This window comes from Macrosteles quadrilineatus, unplaced genomic scaffold, assembly GCF_028750875.1.
Source record: "Macrosteles quadrilineatus isolate MER2022 unplaced genomic scaffold, UCM_ALF_1.0 Scaffold_4__1_contigs__length_99947679, whole genome shotgun sequence".
NCBI classification, from domain to species: domain Eukaryota; kingdom Metazoa; phylum Arthropoda; class Insecta; order Hemiptera; family Cicadellidae; genus Macrosteles; species Macrosteles quadrilineatus.
In genome coordinates, this window is record NW_026542597.1 from 85,699,127 (window position 1) to 85,724,869 (window position 25,743).

The 25,743-nt window shown below is 35.6% G+C and overlaps 3 protein-coding genes across 3 annotated transcripts; 2 read left to right on the plus strand and 1 right to left on the minus strand.

Moving 5' to 3' along the window:
• Positions 1-3,035: 3,035 nt before the first annotated feature.
• On the minus strand, positions 3,036-3,722 carry LOC128993101 (uncharacterized). The gene is made up of 2 exons (XM_054416858.1): positions 3,558-3,722; positions 3,036-3,506 (listed from the first exon to the last, which is right to left on the minus strand). Exons 1-2 carry the CDS (start codon positions 3,720-3,722, stop codon positions 3,036-3,038), a joined length of 636 nt encoding a protein of 211 aa, XP_054272833.1.
• A 3,479-nt stretch (positions 3,723-7,201) lies between these two features.
• On the plus strand, positions 7,202-12,501 carry LOC128993102 (uncharacterized). The gene is made up of 4 exons (XM_054416859.1): positions 7,202-7,398; positions 10,015-10,259; positions 10,916-11,101; positions 12,406-12,501. Exons 1-4 carry the CDS (start codon positions 7,272-7,274, stop codon positions 12,499-12,501), a joined length of 654 nt encoding a protein of 217 aa, XP_054272834.1. The 5' UTR covers positions 7,202-7,271.
• A 1,846-nt stretch (positions 12,502-14,347) lies between these two features.
• LOC128993103 (uncharacterized) lies at positions 14,348-24,661 on the plus strand. The gene is made up of 12 exons (XM_054416860.1): positions 14,348-14,359; positions 14,781-14,944; positions 15,256-15,368; positions 15,985-16,063; positions 16,954-17,048; positions 17,465-17,553; positions 18,223-18,360; positions 19,173-19,339; positions 19,986-20,161; positions 20,906-21,065; positions 22,580-22,729; positions 24,407-24,661. The coding sequence occupies exons 1-12, from the start codon at positions 14,348-14,350 to the stop codon at positions 24,507-24,509; spliced, it is 1,446 nt and encodes a 481-aa protein (XP_054272835.1). The 3' UTR covers positions 24,510-24,661.
• The last annotated feature ends 1,082 nt before the right edge of the window (positions 24,662-25,743 follow it).

The following is a 25,743-nucleotide window of genomic DNA, read 5'->3' on the forward strand; positions in this document are numbered from 1 at the left end:
CTTATTAGAATTAATAAACAAGTGTTTAAATAATAAGCATGCTAATTATAAATATTAACATTTGATAACAGCTGGTAATCTAAAACCAGTAAGTTAAACCAACACAGCATATAGCAAATTCGTTGGCTTTTGAAAGTGGAAGTTGTGACCGCCTTTAACTTCAGGCCGCGGCCTGGTAGAATTGGCAACGTCGTAAGTAGGGTTGTTTAGTGTCAGACATAAGATAACATGGCAGACAGGTGGCATCAGCTCTATAATTCGCACTTTATTGATTTAAATATAAATTTATGAACATAAATTCAATAAAATATTGAAAATAAAACATACAGAATTTAAAACCAAAACAATATGAATTGAAGATCTATATCTGTACATTTACAGCGGAGTCAATATTTTCATAGTCCAGTAACCAAGCTTTCGTAAATACATAAATACCATTAGCTGCTTCCAAACAAAACAGCTGTTACAACCCTACTTACGACGTTGCCACTTCGAAGGCCGCGGCCTGGAGTTAAAGGCGGCCGTGGTGCAGTTGACATCACATCTACATGGACCAGCTGTTGCCACTTTGTTAAAAAAAAGAACAGTCACAGAGTGTGCTAGTACACAAAATTGATTTCGTTTTCTTTTTTATTACTGAGATGTTCAAGGGAGCATAATAGATGCTAACGCGTTGTGTTACTAGTTAAAGCTATAGCTTACAAAAAGTCGTCCTAACAATGTGAATTAATTAAGAAGAATAGTAGTTTACACCAGAAAAATATTTTAGTGGTTCACTTCAACTACGTCCCTTATGATTAAAAAACTGGTGACAATTTTAACATTGGGGATGGGATGTCTAGCTATGTCTAAAGGTAGAAGGGTTTAGACAAAAGTTTTAAATACATGGCAGTAAACAGCTCAGTTAACTGGTGTATTTTGTCCTGAAACTAACTACAACTTGAACTTAAGTCTAACTCACGGTAGACCGTTTCACAAATTAAAGCTATAATGATTTTATCTTACAGACCTGTTTGTAAATTTCAAATCATAGTTTGAATATGTGATAGCATGGTACACGTTTGAGTGTTTTGTAACCAACTATATAATGACATTCTCTTTCTTAAAAATAACTTTTTTACTGTTGATTGTACTTTATTCAAAAAATTCAGAGTATGACTTTAACATTTGTTTAAACACCGCAGGCTTTCCAAGTCTCAAAGCCTAAGTGTGGGGGGTACAGACTGAAGGGCAAAGGTGCAAAGTCGTTCTGCTATGAAGTGAGAGATTACTTTCACCAAGATCGTTACAGTGTTTTTGAATAATCTGCTCATGACACCATCAGTTAATAGATGCGTAAGTGAGAGAAATACGAAATGACTCAGATGTAACTGGAAAAGGTGCGCAGATTAGTTTTGTTGTATCTCATGCTCGAAACGACGAACTATTATTTTACTACGTTTTTCTACTACCTAGGTCTTAGCCCATACATGTTTCTTACATTGATTCAAGATAGGACTACAGATTGCAGCAATATCGCTTAGTTAAAATCGTTTGTGATTTTCTTGATTTAAACCCCTTGGTGACAGAAGTCCTGTGCTCCAACACTGAAACCACTTCCCCATTTGACCATAGGTAAGTACTACCAGTGCATTAATGAATATTATTTTACACGTATTACAATTCACAGGTAGGAAACTTTTTCAGAATTTGAATAAAAAATAGTCTGAAAAAACTGTCAATCCTGGAATACTGAAGACGTAAAAAAGGTCTGTGTAGCAAAACAATCAACCACACACTGGATATTCTTTATAATAGAGGTGTCTTTCATAATACGTAACCAAGGCATGTTCTTCTAGTAGCCTAGAAGAACAAATGACACATTGGCAATTTTCGTAGAATCTGCAGAACCTTGAAGACGACACAAGAAGTCCTGAGTGGCAAATCAAGCAGTCACATGTTGGAGGTTCTTTATAGTAGGGATAATATTATTATAGTATGATACCAATACGTATTCTTCTAGTAGCCAACAAGGACAAATGACACATTGGCAATTTGCATAGATTCTGGAGACCCTGAAGATGACACAAGAAACCCTGCGTAGCAAAACAATCGGTCACGTCCTGAGTGTTCTCACACTGTCAACTCTGCAATGACAACACTAATATGTGTAACAGTTGCTCTTGCTACCAGTTGTTCTGTACTTTCAACACCTCGTGAGATCTGAGGACATAATTGTGCCTCATCTCCTACACTCTCCCATGTACAACAAATACTGCAGTTTCTCCATCTAATCTGGATTACACCAGGTTTATACTCTCACAAAGATTGCATTGTTTAGAAATGGTAGGGTTTTCACGTGATTATTTTTTGCTGGTATTTAAGGATGATTTTAGTAAGACTTGTTTGAAGCCATCTTTTCTTAAATATCTGGTTAATATACTAGTTTTCTTGGAGAGTACCTAATTTTAATGACATTTTGATGAAACTTTGATGAGACACCGACATGAGTTAACCTGTTCACTATGTCTAAATTAAATTTAACCAGTGTATAAATTCAAATGGACTAGTAATTAAATAAAGCAGCTTGTTTTATAGTTGCAATTTGAGGTCATATCGAAGATTTCATGAACATAACCATAGCTATTCATTTTCATTCAGTAAAGTAAAATACAATTTTACTAATAATACAGGCCAAGCAAACACTCTTCATTTCTGAGAGATTTGCTCACATGGAAAGGTTAGGCTATAGGCCAGAGTATAGATTGACATAATGGATCATTTAAGCCTGAGTAATGGTTCAATTGAAAACAGGTTGATTACTGTGTGTGTATATGGCTTAGAAACTTAGTGATTTTTGGAATAATATATTTCAGATATTTTCTTAAAATATATTAGACATTAGCTTTTGTAAATAAAGCTCATCATATAAAAATGACAAACACAGTTACTTATCTACTTCTATACATTCGCCTAAAATTAACTAAAAAAACTAAATTACATTCGAAAATATTTATTTCATCGCATCTACCTTCTCCATCATAGTCGCATCTTACTTATCCACCGTCGTCGCAGCCAACTTCTTCACCAGCCTCCTTCACAGTCACAGCCTCTTTCTCTACCGTTGTCGCAGCCTCCTTCTTCACCGTCGCATCTTCTTTCTTCACCGTCGCAGCATCCTTCTCGACCGTCGTTGCAGCCTCCTTCTTCACCGTCGCATCTTCTTTCTTCACCGTCGAATCTTCTTCCTTCACCGTCGCAGCCTCCTTCTTCACCGTCGCATCTTCTTTCTTCACCGTCGCAGCCTCCTTCTTCACCGTCGCATATTCCTTCTTCACCGTCACAGCCTCTTTCTCCACCGTTGTCGCAGCCTCCTTCTTCACCGTCGCATCTTCTTTCTTCACCGTCGCATCTTCTTTCTTCACCGTCGCAGCATCCTTCTCCACCGTCGTTGCAGCCTCCTTCTTCACCGTCGCATCTCCTTTCTTTACCGTCGCAGCCTCCTTCTTCACCGTCGCATCTTCTTTCTTCACCGTCACAGCATCTTACTCCACCGTCGTTGCAGCCTCCTTCTTCACCATCGCATCTTCTTTCTTCACCGTCGCATCTTCTTTCTTCACCGTCGCAGCCTCCTTCTTCACCTTCGCATCTTCTTTCTTCACCGTCGCAGCCTCCTTCTTCACCGTCGCATCTTCTTTCTTCACCGTCACAGAATGCCTCTCCACTGTCGAGGACCAACACATTCGTATTATTATGTTTGCTTACTTTTTTCCATTCTACTTTAACACCGTGCTCAAAATTTAGACAATTTTCTTCTGACCTTGTGTTTCAAATTGCTTAGCAACAGACTTGTAAAATTCTTGCTTATACTTTGCGACACTTGGCCATTTGATCGTATTTCATGATAAGACATAATAATAAAGTCCTGATATCGTGACAACAAAACTTTACTAAAATAATATGGTCACTTAAATAATACAGTATAGATCCAGTGTAAAAAAATGTAAAAACAATATTTTTCAAACAAAATCTCGTTTCAGGGAAACCACCATCAACTAAACAATTAAATAATTGGACACAGAATAAAATACAATATATGAGGGGTTTAACGAAAGAAATACCAACATAAAATATCCATAGAATGTTGTTAAGTATCCCTTAAACGTGGGCTTTGGTTCCACACGAGGAAATAGGCAACAAAAGGGGAACGGAGTAGGCCAAGAATATGTGTACAAAAGCGCCGTTAGCATCTTACAAGGCTAAGAGTTGCACAACAACACAATGGGCTGAGGTTGTTGACTGGATGCCAAGGATGAAGGATGCGTACATCTACACAGATCAGCTGATTAAAAATACCTAATCAGCTGACATGTATGCAAATAACCTTCAAATAAGTCCATTACCTGATATGTTATAACTATTTCTGTTAGAATGTATCATACTGAAGATGACCTCATGCAAGAGTATGGTATTGGAAAGACGAGAGGTCGAAGGATCTTAGTGGAATGAACAAAGTGAAATATCTGACTTTAGTGCAAGTTGGCTTCTCATTCGAAGAATGAAGCTTATATTTATATCGGTTTGGTGTCCGTCAATTCTATTGGGTTGTAATGATTGTAATTGGCATGGCCACATCTAGACAAAACAAAGGTAGCAACGTTGGTTGCAGTACCGGCCAACTGAAACAGCTGTTGCACTTATTCATAAATCTTCGGTGCAATTTTTGTTTGCGCGTTTGGCATTACTTTTATTACCATGACTACTTAATGGTGTGACGTTGCAACACACCAACACCTCGGTCTTTTAGAGGAGCCTATGTTGTCGGTTGTTCTATTGGTGAGAGTATTCTGGACAGGAGATTCCTGAAACATACAGTTTGAAAGAGTTAGATGACAGTTTTGTTACTGCAGAGATCAGCTGTAACTTCAGTTACAAACATGTATAAAAAGCCCAATGATCAGCTGGGACAAGTTTCAAGCCGTCAAAGGACACATAACCTTATTGTTTCCAAATATCTCAAGTGGTTATACTTATATATGCTTTACAGCCAATATTTACTTAGCAGTGGCGAACGATGCGTTGTGGTGTGCGAACAAAAATACATGTTTTCTGACACGTCTCCAGCTCATTGAAGCAAGCAGTTGCATCACAGAGACATGAGAAAGACAGATGAAACACAGAGAAAGATGTCAGATGACACTAGCTATTGTTGCTTCGCTTCCTTTTCCTGATCTCCCGCAATAGAACTGCCATTGTTTGCTAATTTGAGACAGTTTCCGACCAGTGACCTGCTGATGAAGTTTTGATAGAAGCGTTAGATTAGTCTCAGTTCGGGATTGAATTTAGTAGTCTTTGACCATTTATCATTTATCTTCCTTGTTGATCAGCTGAGGACAACCAATTTAAGGTTTCTTTATTGTGGTTTACGTTTTTCATCACTTGAGAGCGCTGATCTCGTAATAAGTAATGTAGCAATTTCAATAGTTATTTGTGTAACTAGTATATAAGTGAAGTGGCACTTTGCTGCAAACGCGAGAAATGTTTACGCACGAGCCGCAGGTGAATGTGTAAAGTTGCTCGAGTGCAGCGAAGGCAGTTTGCACTCGTGTTACACATTATATGTTTCCTACATTTACTATAAAGCGTATACATAATTAGTCTTTCAAACAGTGTACAACACGTTTTTAAGTTAGGTTAAATCCAAACATTGAACGAAATAGGAAACAAACTTATTTTCAAGCGTACGCGGAGTAAGTGCATAATAAAAGCACGCTGTTTTGTAATGTTTTGTTGAAATACTGGTGCGCACCAGAGTAAAAAGTGTGTGCCAAAGTAAAAACTGTGCACCAAAGTAAGGCTTTCTATACTATAATCTGTGTGACGCCCACTTTTTTAGGTAACTGTAGGAAAAGTAATTATTATGACAATATTGAGCACAAAATTGGTAAACGTTTATCTAGTATTGTGACAGAAGACGAAAAAGCGCGTCACAAAACTTACCTTAAGACTATCTTTAACACTTAAAAAAAACTTGAACGAGTTAAATTATTGCCAGACATGAAACACATATCAAAAGAAACTTTATGTTTTGATTTTAGTAGGCTGAGAATTCTTAAAGGTTAATTTTGCCCAGTATGAAACAAATACGATGTATAGCTAGAGATAAACATAAAATATTACGCCCTGCTATGCATAGGGTTGTTAAAACCTTCTTCTGCTGATCTAAAAAAAACTTAAAAATCAACAAAATAATATGTGTCATATAGTATTATGACAGAAGGTGGTTTCTTATTTATAAGTTTGTTTTGTCTAGATTATACCTCGGGCATACGGAACCCTTGGAAATTGTATATGCATATCGACGTATTTGACTGTTTTGCGTTTGGCATAGCAATCCTTTAGAAACATACTTTAGCGTTTATCATTTGCAAGTCTGTCGAGTCTGGAAAAGTAATAAGGAAGCGTAGAATGCGGTAAGATGACACGGTTCAGACGATATTGCTCCATAAGACTGGCTAGAGTGCATTTTTGCTCCTTGACCTGGTAATAGAGATTATCCAACGATTACGGGAAATCGCAGTTATTTGGAATAGGTTTGCTGCGAGTAACGGGAGTGTGTCTGTTGCCAAGATTTTGGAAACCCGCCTTAAGTTTAAGATCCATAAAAAATATTTGACACAGGAAAGGACGACTGTATGGCTGTAAAATCTTCCTCAACAAAACTCCATAAGACTATTTTAATTTGTTGAAGGGGTCTAAGAATTTTATTTCCTTCGTACAACTGATGGTTGTATACTAGCATTGAGTATTATACACTTGTAGAAAACTGATTGATGTCCGTCACCTTGCATACCTTTGCATAAAAATTCCCATTAACCCATTATTTTTTAAATTTCTAACCAACCAATTGGTGCTGCTATAAGTATTGTTTAAATAAATCAATTGGGCATGTTTTAACTTGAAAAAATAAACCTTTCCTAGCACATTCCACCTGTCATAATATAACACAATATTGATAATCATTATAATCAAAATATTATCACCATAATCAAAGTGATTATCATTATAATCAAAGCATTCATCAACAATATTAATACATAGATTGTTTTCTTACTCTGTACAAACATATGATAATCATAAACGCACAATGTTTTGTGTACATCCATAGTGTCTAAAATAAATAAATTGTTTATGTTTTCCAATATTACATTAGCAACTAAGACTATCCTAAAATTATATTCGTTCAACCCAAATATACTTAGAACAACCAAAATTAATTTAAAACTTTATACATGGGTTCAAATAGAATTCAGAAGTTGTTATTTTCTGAGTACAGTGACCTGGAGGACATAGTGTTGGTGGAAGGACCTTTTGCAGAAACTGATCGAGAAGGAAGAGGCATTCGTCAAGTGCAGATAGGTTAGTACTTATAGATCATAACCCTAACATGGTAAAATTTAGATATAATCATTGACTAGTAGTCAAAGATATAATAAATGTATATAACTCAGGTTCAGTCCCAGCCGGCACACTCCTCTGTATGTAACGTGTCTTATCACGTGTGAGTGAGTGTGTTAAAAGCATAAAGAAATTTCCGAACAAATGTTATCAAACCTTTTGGACAGGTTAATAAACCTATGGAAGAAAGGTTTTCTAGGTAGAAAGGGGCTCCCGTTCAATAGTGTTTCTATCATTATAAATCTATATCTTCGTTCTATAAGGTCCTCCATAAAACCATCAAACACCATAAGGGCCACAATTGAGGCAAATGTTTTTCTAAGCATTTTTTACTAGACGTTAACGTGAGGTCAAACTATTCAAAGGGAAAGCTGTCCAAACCCATATTAAATTGTTATGGATGTGCCGGGAATTGAACCCGTCCCTCCCGTACCGAAGTCCGAGACGCTAACCACTAGGCTAGCTACACACCTCAATTGTGCTATTTCTCTGCAATTTATCCTATAAGATAAACAATACATGTATTGGTCCTGCTCTTGAGGAGACGAATGCTCTTTAACATTTTTATTTACCCGTACACATTGCCCTTAGACACGTCTTTAAAAAGTAACGATTTAGTGATTATCCGATGTACCTACTTCAGTCTTAAACAATAATATAGTTTGCATGGTGGAACCAGTTCCCTGAACCCGTCTGCGGGTCAGGAGACAGTCGCCATCATACAGACTATAATCATACAGAATGCACCACTATGCACCACACTACAATCCCATCAGCACACTCAAATGTTGACTTAAGTTTCTTTAAGGTACTCCCTTCTCTTTGATCCTTCAATATCTCAACTATGGGCAAAGAAGTGATAGGACAGGGTTCCGTCGTTTTTTAAAACGTTTTTATTAGGTCGCTTTCTTGTCCGCTACAAATTTTGCAACCGATTTTATACTAACTTCCCGATGAGCTTGGGACTTGAAACTTGAAACATATCTCACAAATGGAAGACAATGCAATATTATACAATTTAATTTTCATATTTCCCTTGGGCTACGCCCCATGGGCTTGTTTTTATTAAATCGATTTCTTGCAAATTTTGATACTTCCCGATGAGCTAGAGACTTGAAATTTGAAACATAGCTCACAAATGGATGACATTGCAATATTATATCATTTAATTTTCATATTTCATTTCGGGCTACGCCCCATGGGCTTGTTTTTATTAGCTCGCTTTCCTACAAATTTTGATATCAATTTTAAACGATGTTCCCGGTAAGCTAGAGACTTGAAATTTGAAACATAGCTCACAAATGCATGACAATGCAATATTATATCATTTAATTTTCATATTTCCCTTGGGATACGCCCCATGGGCTTTTCAAATTTTTCATGTTTACATTTTGAAAGAATGTAAATAAATATATCAATTAATTTGAGTCAGCTGTAAATACTTAAATTTGACAGTTCAAAGAGCAGAGGAAATATAGATAAACAATCTGATTGCAGATATAAAGATGTTTGTTAAAATGTAAATTGTTATTTATTTAATGTTCTATAAAGTAAACAATAAATTAAATAGATTGATATATTTATAGTTAGTAGGTAGGCCATACATTCAATCTAATACATAATTATATGAAAAGAAACTCAAATAAACCTTAAATTTCCCACATGCCTTTGTCTTAATCTGATATAGATGCTTGAAATAGATTTAACATCCTCACGCATTAAAAAACTAAAAAATAGAAAATAATTTATAAATAAAAAACTTTTTTAAACAAAACGTTTTTAAACGCCCTAAAAAGTAGAAAATAATTTACAAATAATTTATAAATATGTTGAGAGAGTATAAATACTTGTACGATTTAAAACGAAAAACGTTGGGTGCATGCAATTAATTGATAATAATACATTAGTTCAGTAGGTGAAGGTAAACTATCTATTGCATGCACCCAACGTTTTTCGTTTTAAATCGTACAAGTATTTATACTCTCTCAACATATTTATAAATTATTTGTAAATTATTTTCTACTTTTTAGGGCGTTTAAAAACGTTTTGTTTAAAAAAAATTTTTATTTATAAATTATTCAATTGGACAAGGGTGAGCACATTCACTGTATACTTTAAATTGTCAAAAATAAGCTCATCGTAAAAAATAAAATGCTCAAATAGTGTACGAATACTGAGCATAGCACAAATAAAACATTTCCAAAGAACATAATTCATAGAAATAGGGAGTAGGATTGGTTTAGCGGAGTTGAGAAGTGTAGACCGGAATTGCGCCAGTTATGTGAGGGTTTAAAGGGTCAGCCTGACACGCACCGGGATTGCGCCAACGCTACCCCAGGTAGCCGGGTAATCGGGCGGAATAAGGAGTGTAACCGAACCTAACCTAACTTAACCTAACATTGTTTGCACACTGCTGGGATAGTTTCACAGAAAAATCTCTGACAAAATAAATGCCGCATTGATGCAATGAGGGTGCGTTTAAGGAGTAGATTTAGCAGTGGCATTTTGCCGGTGTCTATCTGGCCCTAGTGGTGCAATCCCAATGGACCGGTTGAGAACTGTTATTACTTTTTAAAGGACTGACTCCCACCAAGCTCATCGTCGCGTCCTACTACGTGGAGCCTGTGGCAGAGATGGATCATGACTGGAGGTCTCCTAGAGGTCAGGACTTGGACATCGAGAGTTTCGAGCTGGTGTCAGCCTATCCGGTGGAGAGCGTCAACCTATCTGTGTACAGACGACGGCGCAGACAAACGTTGAAGGCCCGCTTCTGCAACGGGAAGGTGGTCTTCTTCGAGATAGGTGGATGGCAGGAGCGTAAGGTATGTGTGGAGAGTTTTAATTTGAGATGGTACTTTAAATTTGTGAAGGTCAGGTAAGATGAAGGGGAGCAAAAAGAGGGGATGAGTTTGGGATGAATGGGTAGAGATGAAGAAGAGGAGGGGGTTTTTGAGGGAAGGGTGCGATGTGTGAAGGGAAGAAGATTTGGAATGAGATAAGAAGGATGGGTTAGGAAGGAGCGGAAGAAAATAAGTCAATTCCTTGCTGATTAATTACGTTTAACTTTCAATTTAACTATTAACCATTGTTTACTATAAAAGGTTCTCGTTATTTTTTTCAGATTGTAGCTCAAACTTTATAGACCTCAATTTTTACCATACACATTTACAAAGGTCGTAAAACTGTTAAAAAAAATTAAAATAAGCTACTACATTTACTAAAATATCAATCAATCAAAAGTTTGGGGCATAACTAACCAATTTTAAATAAGAGAAATGATTTTTCGTAGCATTATGTACGTTTAGCTTGTGGAGTAAATATAATAAAAAACTTTAGTTTTAAATTTCAGTAAACATATTTCTGTTGTAAAAGCCTTACACATTGGAATGTGTCCAAAAAGGCATTTCACTGCTATAATTACTCACAGAATTACCTATAATCCCAAGAGACGTTTTAATCTCATCCAACAATTCTTCAGATGCTGTGGTCTCTGTGGTGTGAGAGGGTAAAGTTCCTCTCCCCCTACGAGAGTGGAAACTCCGTCTCCGAGACTTCCATAGGGAGCAGCACCAGCAGTAGTCCCTCCCTGTATATCGCCAGGAGCTCTCTCTCCGTCAACAAGACTGGGACTCCGACCCTGTGGAATCATTACGCCTGTGGAGAGGTAATTAGAAGTTGTTAGGTTGGGTGAAGAGGCGGAGAATTTGTATCCCCGGTAGATATGAAGTAGAGTAATTGGATGAAGTGGAAGAAGAGTTATAGACGAAATAGGTGAGAAGTCTGGGTTGGAGGAGGAAATGGATTATGAGGTGGAGGGGAAGTAAAGGTATACTACGGTTGGGTGACTTTTTACAAGTAGTGGATGAGTAGATTAATAGGTGGAGGTGAGAAGGATTTGGATGGGGAATGGGTAAAAGAAATGAAGAGGGAAAGGGAATGGTATATGCGGGAGTGGAAGAAAAGACGAGGTGAACTTCTCTTGAGTTGCTGATACACTGTTGATGATCTTTTTCAGTTAACGTACTATTCTTGAAATCGTGAGGCAAATTAGGCATGTTCAGTCAATACGGACAATATATTTCAGAATGCAATTTTACTTCTCATCTTATTGTAAAATTTTAGATAAATTAATGAGGGATTTAAATTTAATGAATGACAAGACGAATCATAGCTTGTGGGATGCTTTGATACCTTGTATAGCATTGTTATTTCTTGGTAGAGCTATTTATAGATATTTCATAGAATCGTTGATGAAAGAGCGACGATCACGGACAGCTGGGTGCGTTTCCATTCATCTGTGTAGAAAGTACATTTCCATTCATAAAGCCTCCAGGAAATGTTGCGGAATATTTACATGGCCAGATGGCACAACTGATTTTACATTCTGACATAAGCCAGACAGTGTTAGTTGTTTTTAAATGAGTTTTGCGTTTTCCGAAAATTAAATGTTACTTAACATTGTTAACCTATCCCTTAACCTTCGGGTCCGTGCATTTATAAGACGAGTTTGAAATTGTTGTATCATCTTTCCTTCATAGACAAGGCAGCGTGACAGCAATGGTGATATAATGGAGGCAAGCTGTCTAAAACTAGCAATGTCTGGCATAGTGGCAAAGGTGCTATCATGTCTATCATGCTATCAACTTATCGAAAACTAATCAAATTTTTAAGAGCTTGTCAAACTTTATTTACAATCAATCCCTTTTCTTAATCCGTCTAGTACAAGTCAATAACTTCACAGAAACCAGGTACATCATATTTATAGATTCCAAAAACAGCAAATAGCCGATTCATTTTATTTTGAAACAAACACTCATGTTCTTGATATGTTGTGTTTATTTTATGTTTTTTATTCAATTATGCTCCAACCTCTCTTTTGACGTATTATGCTGTACCTAGTAATTTTCTTTGACAAAACAAGTTTATTTTCTAGTTTCCATAAAATGTCTCTAACTCAGACTTTTCTAGAGTTCCTGGATGGATCCCAATTTGTATCTGGGTCCAAATTTCAAGGACAAAGGCATCAGCGGATTTACAATTTTTGGTTTGAAGAGTACAAGGTAATGAGTTTGACGACTCAAAGATTTTACTAAATGATAATACTGCCAAGCAACTACAAGATACATTTAATAGAAGTGTTTTTTGGGTTAAATATGTCTTTAAGTTATCACCGTTAAGCACTAAAGATAAAAATAAAATATTTTGTATTTTTATGACACCATGTTCAAAACGTTGAAGATTACTTATAGAATCATACTATTTTGAACACAAAGTGTTTAAATGAAGAAAATATTTACCTGTTGCAGCCAGTTGTATCCAGTTTTAAAAACGAACACTGTATACAAATGTTCTTCCTAAGTTAGTAGCAACAGTAACATCATATCCTAAATTGACATGATATTGACTATAACGTAGCTGAATTAGAGAGAAAAGAATTTATTTATTTATTTTATTTTTTATTTATGAATCCAAAAGTTAACAAAAATGTTTGATAATGTTCCTCTGGGACCAATATACAATCCAATCACCTCGATTTTTGAGATTTTGCTTGAAATATTCAAAGGTTGATTTAGGCCTATAATTTATTTCTTTTCCTCATTCACTTTAAGGTTGATTCACCTCTGGTCCATTAGGTTGATTAAGGATGATTTCATTACATAAAGAAGGGATCTAGCCCTCATGTTAGAAATAAAAGTTTTATTTTTGACACTGGTCGGTGGGAAGCCTTAAATTCGTTTGTTTTTAGGAAACCTGCGCCTATGAATGGGGTAAAGTATCAAACAAAAGTAAGTTGGGTTTTCATTATTTATAAATAAAATCGATTTAAAACTGTTCTTTACTGTTATAGTTGTAGTTTTGTAATAAGGGTTGCGTGCAAACAATTTTCAACGAGAGCTTAACTTATCTCATTACGTCTTATCTGTCATCACAGCATCGATAGTAAAAATAAATGTATAAATGTTTACTGAATATTACCGATGGTCTTTTATTGAGAGTGTTTTTAAGTAAACGTGGAATTAAAATTACTCTAGATGAATTTTAATTGTTCGTGCATTGTGTAAAGATCAAAATGTAATCACAATTTATTTCTTTGGATATTTGTGCTGATCTATTCCTTAAGGCCACGTAAAATTACAAATTGGATCTAGTTCAGATCATTTACTTGACATATTTCTATAGGCTTCTCAATATTTTTGTATCATTTGTTAGCGTATGGTTTATTTTGTTTTGGAGTAATTGAAATTACATATATCTATCATTAGATAACACTTTAATCAATTTATTTCAAATTAGTCATGAGAATAGTTATCATGTAAGTTTATAAAACATCATTTTTCATTATTTAAAAAAACTTGTTTGTATTGCACTTATTAACTTTTTTAAATGTATGGTTCAGTGTTAGTATTTCCCCCTTAAACTACATTTTCAACGTATTGCAAAAATAAAACTTTTATTTTAAGAGGTTTGTTCGGTAAGCATAGAAACCTTACACATATTATAAACTAGGGTATGATGCGATTAATTTCATCATCTAGGCCTATGTACAAGAAATTGAAAATACAGCTTACTCTATGTACTCCAGGAACCTCTGATCTTGTCGACCCAGCACGAGGTGATGTCAGCGGAGGCGGTGGAGATCTGGGAGTGGAGGAAGAGAGCTCCTGGACTTCGCCCCAGGGTCCGAAGAAGGTACGCCCTCAGTCCCTGTCCCTACTTGCTAGAGGGTGTAGGACTAGGAGTGTCTAGAGAACTTTGCTACTCGATACAGGTAAATCTGTTATGTTATGCTGAAACATTTACATTTAATTTAGTTTCGTTGTAATAATAGCTTAATCTTGCTTTACAAAGTGGAAATAACGCAGATGAAAAATTCTGGGTGTCAAACCACTATAGAAGAGAAATTTGAACTATGTCACCACTAGTTTTTTAAAAATCCAATTGTGTTAAATAATTTCAAAATTCTCACTAGGTCAATTTGACCAGCTGTCTAAAATAAATAAAGCAATATTTATTTCAAATCACTTTGAACGTCTAAGGGATAAAGAGGGGAAATACCTATAGCAATCATAATTAAGTCGATTATTTTCCTAAAAACTGCATGTAATAAGGTCCAGAAGATTTCGTGTGATTGAAAGTCTGGCATACATTTTTTGAAATGACAAATCAATGACGGATATTGATCTGTCATTTACCTATTGCAGTCCCTAAAACAAGGTTTTCTACTGTTCTGCCCCTAACTGATGATTGCAAGAATATAAAGGACCACTTTAGGGTGTTGTATTTGATTCCACTGCAAAATATGAAAACCGTTAAAGTCATTCTGTCAGACGTTATTTTTGTAGACAAAGAAGAACGCATCTCTAGTTAATCTTCGAGAGGATGCTGAAGAGTTTCAACCTCCAATACCTAAAGGATGTCTGCTGAGGAGGGTGTCGCTAGAGTCCCTGGCTGTCCCTGCTTCTTGGCTGCAAAAGCTTCAAGAATCGGAAGATGTCCAATCTCACCAGTAAGTTGTATCTTTTAAAAGTAGAAGCTAGATTCATACTCAAGCAAGTATTAATATGAGTGCAAATCCTGCACATTTTCCCACTCAATTTCGGAGATGGTTAATTAAATTCCGTTACTGTTTAAAGTTTATTCCATATCGTTAGGGTCCAGTTTCAAACCACCAAAACGCTTCCAAAATTTTTGTTTTTATTATTGAAACAGCAACATACATTCTCATTTAAAAGCGAGCATCATATAGATGTATTTAATATACAACAATATTGACAATTATATTTTTCAAAAATCAGCTTATAATGTTAATTCTTTCAGAGATGAGCTGAATTTCTGGACGCGTTATCCTCAACATCTTCTACAGTGGGGGAGTGACCAATACAAGAAGCAGCAACATTACTTGAGGGCTATGAGAAAACAAACAGATCCACGTAAGTTGAAAATGGCTGTTTTGACATTTTTATTACTTTGAAAACTGCTTGTCAACATTTGATCTTATTGATCTTATATTGATTATTGATCTTATATTGATTATTGATCTTATTTGAAACAAAGCTCCACTAAATAAAATTAAACTATAATAAATCTTAAGGTTGGATAATGTACTCCAACTCCAAGCTTGGGAATGTACTCAAGGATTACATTCTTCTTTTAAGTATTATATTTAACTTTAACCTTTCGATAGTGTGGGAATCCTATATGTTCAGGTGTTGTTGTACTATTTTTCAGTGTTTAAAAGCATATATAGATAAATTGCCTGATAAAATAGAAGCTGAAATTGTACAATTACGAGTAAGTATGCATGCTAAAAAAAAATTCAAAATACACAGGCCTACGTCATATAATATGGATTTTGAGGGTATGATCAAAATACACCAGTTTAACATGACATGAAATGACGAAATACAAAAAAATAATAATTTATGACATTTCTAACTAACAAAACAACAATCGCATATCATTAAGATCTGTATTACCACTCACTGCCTTATGCTGTCGTGTACGTTTTGTTTTGTTGTGTAGTGATTTGTTTTTTTTTATTTTCAGATACTTTTCGATTAAAAAGCAAAAAGAAATCGAATGATTCACTTTATCTTCAAAAGACCAAGGAAAACAATTCGATCAGGTAAAAGATAATTTGGTTGAAGCATAGGGAAGAGAATAGTTTGATCTATGCTAGAAGTTTTATATAAAAGTTGAATTAGGCTACTTGAATCTCTTCGTAAAATTGAATCCCTTAAATCAGCCAACTTAAAATAGTTAATGAAAACAAAAACACATTATTCTTGTTTTAGAAAGACATAGCAGCAATAATGCTATTGCAGAATTTAAAGCTAGTTTTTTGTGAATTTTTCAGTCAAGCTTTAGTGCACTCATTTTGACTAAATATGTATCTTGTTTTATAGGTATATTTTACCATATATGATTTACCCTCAGGGTATAAACCAAAAACACAAGCAAAGGTTTGTAAATACTGTTTTTATCTTTGTTTTATCTGACTTAGTTTTGAGTTTGAGAAAGACAAGAAACCCTTAGCGAATATCAAAACACACTAGCGGGGAGCAGTCTCTTTAATATGTCTTCCACAGATCATTGTAGATAACGTGTATTTAATTGTAAGTATGAAAATATTGACAAACCACTAAGGGTGGGTTGTCACTTCAAAGCTAGCGCTCCTAGTAGAGAATTAAGTAACCACACAATCCATTGTTGACAATCTGCCTTATCGACGTGACGATACTGGCGCTACTAGTACCTCTCTTCGGTACTACTATTCTGCAACCATACTCTATCCCTACAGTATAATACTATTTATAGTATGTAATTGTATGGTTCAAGTGCTTAAAAAATCACAAGCTTGATTTTGTGTACAGTGCAAAGGCATTATTAAATTAAAATCAAGCACCAATATTTAAAATTAATTACTTATTAAGTGGTATCTATAAATGATCATCATTAAAATAGGTAACAATATCCATTGCAATTATATGTGAAATTATACTCTATCTCTTGCAGATGGAAAAAGTACGCGTGTCAAAATCATGAGTTTAATGGTGCTTGTGGTGATTCAAAGATGACTCTCGGTCTGACTAGTTTTATGAAGAATGAAGGTGAATTGTAAATGTTACACGGTTTGTATAATTGTATTTAGTGTGGTTATTTTGTCAACACAACTGTAAATTACGGACATATACTTCTTAAGTGTTGATTTTAATCAATTTTAAATATAATATCTTAGTCTTGGTTTCTGGTAAAATCATCATTAATCTTTCTTCTCAACTATTGACTCCGATTAAAACTTCAATCAAACGAATAAAATTGCCATAACATGTTATAATCGGTATATATTCAAAATGTATTTAAAATTGTCAGCTGTATCGCGATTTTAATAACGAAAACTATAGTCTCAATACCAATTTGTTATTTTTGTTCTAAAGACACACTAAAACGCCTTCAAGAACTTATCCTTCAGGTTTAACAACCGTTAAGGTATGTGAAGAACTGGTTTGTATTTTTCTCTCCACAGATGAAGGATGGCTGCTACCAGTTACAAGATTCACCTCATCAACACTAGCCAACCAGCTGATCATGGCGCACAAACAGCTGTTTCTAAAGGTCTATTGAACCAATTGAGCCTTTCTTTTATGCTTATTCAACATTACTATTAATGCCAAAACATTTAATAGGTCTCGGTTCACAAACCTATTGAACTGTGCATATACAATATTGGTTTGTTTCAAAGTTGTTCTCCTTAGCATCCTTATTCAAATTTATTTCTACTGTATCATAAAAAGGGGGTGCCTCTCTGTCCACACGAAACCCCCTTCAACATAATAGCTAGATTTTGTTCAAAGATCTCTTCTGGCTAAAGAGGACTAAGTCCTAAAACAGCCTCAGTCCAGTAGGGTTTCAGCTCTCTGAATTGGAACATCACGAAGAAGAAGAAGATAGCTACCAATAGTGTCGTAGCCATATTGCCGTCCCGATGAATTTCTTTATAACATATTAGTAGATTTTCTCCTCCGGTTCTGAGATAGTGTTTTTAAAAGTAAATATTTATTTTGAAAGTTGTGGCAACGAAGCAACGTCTAGTATTGACACAATGTTTCTGTTTTCGAATGTCTTTGGATATACATTTTATCAGAGGTTTAAACATGGAACATATTACGAACTTACAGATAACTATTTATATACTGTCATTAATGACGTACCAAGAATTTGTAAATATTTATATAACATGAATATCTTAATATTTCGCATAAACTTGTCCTTTGATTTGCATAGATTTCCGCTCTGGATCTAGCAAGAGCTCAGAAAGACAAAGGAAGTTGTAGAACTCCAAGTTTACGTACTCTTATTTTTTTCTCTCAAAAGATTTCTTGTGTGGTTGCAAACTGCATTCTTCAAGAACAAGATGTCCAGGTAACATTAGCCTTACCTCTACGGCTTTTTTTCATGCCTTGAATGGCTGAATCTCTTGAAAAAGATCATTTCCCTGGGCATTGTTAGGCAAACAACAATAACATTCTTAGTTAAGGATGAGATATTGCTTGTCAAAATGATGGGATACATTTGTTTTAGAAAGGTTGGTATGATTAAAATACATTGAACCACTGAACTGGAAACTGGAAAATATGGGGACGTTATATTGCATACATTTAAGAACAAACTATATGGCATTTAAAATAACTGATGATAAAACAATGCCAGAAGACTCCAATGATTAAAAACCACAATCACTTAAATTCTAAGAATTTCGCCATAGTATAAAGATGTAAAAGATGTATAAAGATGTGTTTTAAGATGTAAAGGTATTATACGAATAATCAGTATTTGGTTTTAATCTTCAATTATATGCTTCCACGAGCATATACTATAGATTCGTGGATGGACGACCGTGTCAAAGGCCAATGGGCAATAGAAAACCAATAGAATACCTTGATGTTAGAATACCATGATGATTCTGCCACTGTTGATTTCCAGTCAGCTCACCCTAAATTTTGCTGCAGCACTTTTCAGTTTATCCCTTTCCTAACTATCTATGAAAAGTTACTGTCCATCAATGTTTCGATGTTGAGAACCATCTTCAGAGTGACTTTCCTTCCTCGCATAGTAGTAGTCATTTGACGTTGATGGACAAAGATGCTTTGTTTCTGAAACGGTTCTCGCTTGAAGATGGCACTTATACAGTGATTTGATTAATTTGTTGTCGATTTTCAACGTCTTATTTACAGAGGAGAGCTCGTGTGATTGGCAAGTTCATGAGCATAGCTTACAACTGTCACAGCCGACAGAGTCAGATGTCTGCAGAAGCTGTTCTGATTGGTCTGCACTGTCCTGCGATCTACAGGCTGCAAAAGACATGGGGATATGTCAGGAAACACCACGCGTCCAACTACAGGTAACCATCAAGTCCTTACTATGTCTAGACATCTAGGAATATAGCCTTTGATTACTGCAAAATCGTATACTTCATCCCGAACTGAAAGCAAACGTAGAAGAAGGGGACGTAAGTGAGGAATTCTGGATATTTGCAAATAAGAAATGTGTTTGAACAGAGTTTTCTTGGAGTAGTAAATGGAGCTCACTACTAACAGGTGGAAAGGCCAATACAATGGCACAAATTGTCAAAAAAGCCAAATTCATGAAATGGCCAAATTCATGAAATAATAAAGTTGATGAGAGGAAGTCTTGAAGTGTAAGGCTCTCTTTGAACCTCTAACAGGCTTTAGGTTGAAGCAGAGGGTTTCAGGTTGGGGGGGGGGGGGGGGTTGTGATGGTAGCAAATGTTGTTCAATAAAAGACTTCAGATGATGGAAAACATTATTCTAATTAAATTTAATTGAAACCAACGCGTTTTTCATTTTCATTCTATAGCAAAGGTCCAAACCTGAGATTACGATTTGTATTGGCTGTTTTCATTTTGAATGCATCAAAGTTCAAATTCACGCCATTGTTACAAAAATACCTACTTTGTACCTGATAATCTTTGCAGTTTTGAATCTTTCATCTAGACATTTTCTGTATAGTCACCTGCCTGTTTTCAGGAGGTTCGAAGATTTGAGCAGAAGATACTACGACTGCCGTGAACCATTGTACCAGAAGACATACGACGACATGGTCCAGGTGCCTCCTTTTCTTCCCAGCATTTCTCTCTTGATCGCTGTGCTCACAGGGAGACTGTCTGAGCCACCTCAAGTACAGTCCTTCAAGTTCTCCTCAAGTAAGAAAGGCTCATTACAGTTTGACCTTTTCATAAATTTGGACGAACACATCCTTGTCTATAAAAACTGTGCTCCCAATACCGTAACCATAAATATGTATTAGTCTGATTTAGATTATCAATAAAAAGAGTAACATTTTTGCTACATACTTGAAATACTTCTGTGTGTTTTGAGTGTAGCCATATTTGTAAGGGCCTTTAAATATTGTCAATAGCATCTTCTCGTACATGAAAGAAAATTAAATGTTTCCTTGTTTCTGTTCTACCAACAAAAAAGGCATTTTAACTGAGAGAGAACCTCAAATGCTTTGATGTTTTTGGATCGTGGTTCGAATCCAGTTTTTTTATTGGAAATTCTAGATATTGTGCCTATTAATGTCACAATCAAGTCCAAAACCGTGGTTTTTCAGGTGCTAACCAACTTCCTTTCTGTTTGTTGTTGGAAATTAAACATTCTTCAAGTGTATAAGATTGTTGAGACGAAAAAGTCAACATTAATGTATTTAGGGCTGAACCTTTCATTGAAAGTAGTTGGTTTCTGTTCATCCTACCCAAAATATTATACTTACTCATCAGTACAGCCTGTATGATGAAACCTGTTTCCTTTCCCTGGGCACTGTCCAATGCTTTATGGCCCGAGTCAGTCCTGGGTATACGGAGAGTCAGGAGACATGCCCTATCATACAGGGTATAGTTTTCTACGAGGTTTTTCCCCTAATCTAGAGTGTATGATCTTTTCCCCAGCCTGTTCAGAGCTCTGCCATCGAACGGACACACTCCACTTATCCTCCAGTGCTACCAGTAGAACAGACTCTAGCCTCACATCAGTTAAAAGGTTCTTGTCTGCAATCCAGCTTCGGCTTAACCCACCTCTCCCGTCTACTTCTGCAGAAGATGTAACATGGTATAGGTCTCTAATAGTAGAATATTACGAAATATACATTCGATAACACCACCATACTAACTTACAAGTTAATGGTATGAACTCTTGAAGTAAGACGTCACGAATAATAAAAAATAACAGTCTCTACTGACACTTAAATTATGTATTCCCAACTTACTCTGTGTTAGTACGAGACATTAAATATATCTATATTGTTTTGCAACGGGTTGGTAACGCAGGAAGGAGCTATGTCGCCAAGCTCTTTTAATTTACTGTAGAAATCACAAAATAAGCTTTCGTTATCGAAACAAATCTCAACAGCAGTAGCATAGTACAGAATTTAGCATAGCAGTAATATATTGTTTCCACTTAGGTTTGATACAATCAACTGTGTGGCCAAGTATACATTAATAACTAGATCACAATTTAGACTTTGATGTGATCTTTTATTTTTTTACACTTTAATTTTGAACCTGGAACAAACAAACAGACACTGGTTCTATTTTCACTTTGTTATTAAATGCAGCAGAAATCATTAAGTTTGTCGTTGGCCTCTGATAAACAACAATATACCCGCTAAGAAATAAATGGACAAGAAAGGAAATATTCTTATTTATTTTTTATATAAAGATGCATGTTTGTCCATAACAAATAAATCTTCGGCTACGTATCAGTTTAGAATATATTTTGTGAATAATAATTTTTTACATTAAGTATTGAAATGTTTTAAAGTCGTCCTAGGATAAAAGGGATAGGCCAAAACTGCACCTCAATAATACAACTTAATATTTCTGAAGTACAAGTCCCTTCAGAACAGTGACGCAATTTCACTACTGCTGTGTCTGCTAACAAGTCATCTCCTGTTTTCAGGCGCTTGATATAGTGCTAACAATTGGACTATGAGAAAAATAGCAATAGTAACTAAAAGACATTCTATTTGACCAAAATAGCTGTACAAATCATTGAATAAATAAATAACAATAATTGTTTCACATATTGGATAAAATGGCCCCTATATATTAAGATGGACACATTTTTAGCTAATTCATAAAGAATGTATGTAAGATAATTTTTATGACCTTTGATCACAGAAAACATCTTTGATGTACCTCATAAAATTTTTGTTCCGTTACCCAATTGTTAATAAAAGATAGTCTTTATTCTTTTCATTTGAATACAATATTTTCAGTGAAATTCACAAGCCTACTTCAGGAAAACTTAAATAGTTCAATAATATGCGGAATCTTGAGGTTTATGGTAGTTTAAGTAATTAAGAGTACCACAAGACTCACCTTATGTAATATGGATTTCCTTTCTCTTAAAAAATCAAGGACACGGAAATTTCTCTGGTCACGAATTCAAGAACTGTATGTCACTTAATTTCTCACCCAATTGTAGAAAAAATGCATGAGGTGGGCCAGATTTTAAGTTTAAAACCCACCCCTTCAGGTATCCAGGTTTTTGAAGATGTAAGCTGAACATATATTTAATTGTTGTCGAATTATTTTCTACACACTCCATCCATTTCGTTTTAGCCACTCCAGTTCCCACGCCCACTCGGCACCAAGAGAGGATTTGCTGGAAAACCTTGATCTGTTCTTCGCTCCAGTCAGTGAAGCTCCTTCCGGCAAAGTGCTCCAGGATTTGGAGTACTTCCTGGAGTGTCATCAGGCCTCCGCCACAAGGTAAGGGATGGACTGTAGGGTGAACATGGCTGAAGAGGACAAAGTCATAAAACTGCCAAAGTATGGCTTTAGCTCTCTGGAACTTAACGATCAAGTCACTTGGGGCGAATCGTTCAAATTGTATGAGGGGAGGCCGATGGAAAAAGTCCTCGTCTTCAAAAATTATGATTTCTGGATAAATTTTGAATTAGGCCAATTCTGTGTCCAACAACAATCTTGTCATTGGGGCTAAAGTAATAAATAGTTTGAACCAGAGGAGAAGGTTGAGTGACAAAAAAATGTGTTGATGCAGGTTTTGATCATCCTAATATTTAAACTATGCTAGAAGGATGGAATATATTTGTTGCTGAATAAACTGTGCTTTATGTAGGCCTAAAGATAATAGTACACCAAGTAGCCTTTGAGATTTTATGTATTTCCGCAGATTCCAGAGGATAATAACACACCATATTCTTAAAAGAATACACTTAACGCCTCTATAACGTAAAATTGAAGTATATTTTCTGTTCATCCACAATTTTCTGGCAAAATATTGGGTGATATTTTAGGTTGTATTGATAACTTTAAACAGTAATATCTTACGTAGTTTAAGGTAAAAGGTGCGATAATAGTTACAGTTAAGAAATGTTTTATATAGAATAAACTAGCTGACCCGGCGAACTTCGTATCGCCTAAGTTATAGGTTTCCCCTAAGACAGACCGATGGAAAGAAAGTACCGTTACGTTTAATTTTCAAGATGATCTCGTTCGCATCGCTCAATCACGTCCTGGTTGAAGTTCGTTCGCTACGCTCACTCACCTTTGGGTTGGAGCTCGTTCGCTACGCTCACTCACCTTTAGGTTGGAGCTCGTTCGCTGCGCTCACTTGCCTTCAGGTTAGCTCGTTCGCTACGCTAACTCGCCTCCAGGTTGAAGTTCGTTCGCTACGCTCACTCACCTTTTGGTTGCAAATTAGCTGTTGTCATAAATGTAAAAGAAATAATAGTGCTGCACCCTGTTGGTAATCCTTGTAACTTTAATGCTATTGAACATCATAGAACAGAACCAACTTGTTTAATTGAAACAGCTGTTAAGATTCATTAATTCCATTTCTCATAAGGTTAACATGGGAAACTCCAGAGCCACTGGGGCGGAGCCCTTTTAAGAATTTCGAAACGGAAAATAGTTTACGTCCAATTCGCATACCTACAGAATTTACACACCAAATTTCATAACGATCGGTGAAGTCGTTCCGGAGGAGTTTGCAGACAAACACTGTGACACGAGAATTTTATATATTAGATTTTATATTGTCCTTGAAATAAATTGACTACATAGAAATAATGTAAATAAGCTTGATAAGGCAAACAAGAGTGAATTATGATGGATTATAATAAACTAGTAGACATATGTAAAACTTCAAACTAGTCACTGTACCAGCCCCAAAATTTCGATTGTGACTGATTCAATGATTTTTGATCAATTTCAATAGAATCACATGCTGTTACCTTTTTCAGTTGTATGCCATTTTCAAACTCCTTTGCCCAGAGAATACATAAAATGAAATTATATTTTGGAATTAAGAACTTATCCTACTCTTTAAACTTTTGTATCAGTTTTCTTTTAACAACTGACAAGGATGCTATGTCTTCTTCGTACAGAAAAAATAATTATTAATAAACCTGTTTCTGTTTCAAGATACCAGATGCCAATCAACAAAGCAGCCCGTGCCTTCTTGTTGCTTTCTCGTCATCCTGATATGCAAACTCTGTACAAGCAGTCTATACTCATTGAGTCTTAAGTCAGAATTGATTAGAAGAATGATGAATTGATGTGAACAAGGAGTAGAAACTAAATATCACAGAGACCAACTTCGACCAAGCATTGTTGTCTTACTTCATCCTACGACTTTGGATAAGTGACTAAAGCATCAACCAGTCAAAGTATTTAAATAGTGGAAACTGTAATAAATTGATTTAAAATCAAATGTAGTACATGTAGTTATTTTTTATGTTGATTCAGACACAAAAAAGGTGACGCCACTGTTGAATTTTAATTGGTTTATAAATTGATTTGTAAATGGCAAATCTATATCTGAGCACAATTTTACCTATCCAGACGTGGGTTTTTGTGATTTTTACTGGGCTGGAAATAGTGTAATTTGGTTTATATTTCATCCACCGGGTCTCAGCTTTATTTCATGCCAATAACCTCTCATTCATCAGTATTATTAAGCTCTGACTTGCAGGACAACACTTCATTAATATAACTAGTAAAAAGTTAGAAAATATTATGTAGATGGCATTAATGTATTGCTTAAAAATTTTGTTTTTAAGAAATACCTCAAACTCAATTAACACAGAATTAGAATATATAAATTTCACACAATAATCGAATTATGTATTTAAGTTTTAAAATAGGGTTTTGTTTAAACTACTATTTTAACGTAGGTTATCGAAATAAATATGTTCTCAGAGATGAATACTGTTTTCCAAGACATCAAAGTCCTGATTCACTCATAGTATGAAGACGATGTAATGAATCCAATAGGGAGAGCCCTCCCCTCAAAGGGCATACATTAACAGTCTGATACTGATTTCAGATAGTGATTTGCATTTACAATATTGCTGTTCCCCAGAGGAATCAAATATAAATGATTAAAAGAACGTGTTTTACTCACACCAATCCACCAACGCATTAAGTCAAGACAACCAAGCTGCAAACAGGTAGAAACTTGGAATACACCACACTGCATCCTACATACACCTACTCTATGCTAATAAGTCCTGAGGAGTGTAGGTCAATGTAACCAAAGCCGAGGTCAGTGTCCCCAGCCAAATCAGGGCAGTTTTCGCGGGCTGGGTGTCCTTTTGGCGGGTATACTTGTTTACGGTTGTCCAGTTCCCTCGTAAACTGCAGACGACACGCGCGGCGACCGCTAAGTGGAAGGAGCTTTATCAGGCGAAAGTAATCAAATTAGTAAGATTTATTGGGTTTGCCTTTGAAGGATGCAGAGATTTTTGGTGGTGATTTAA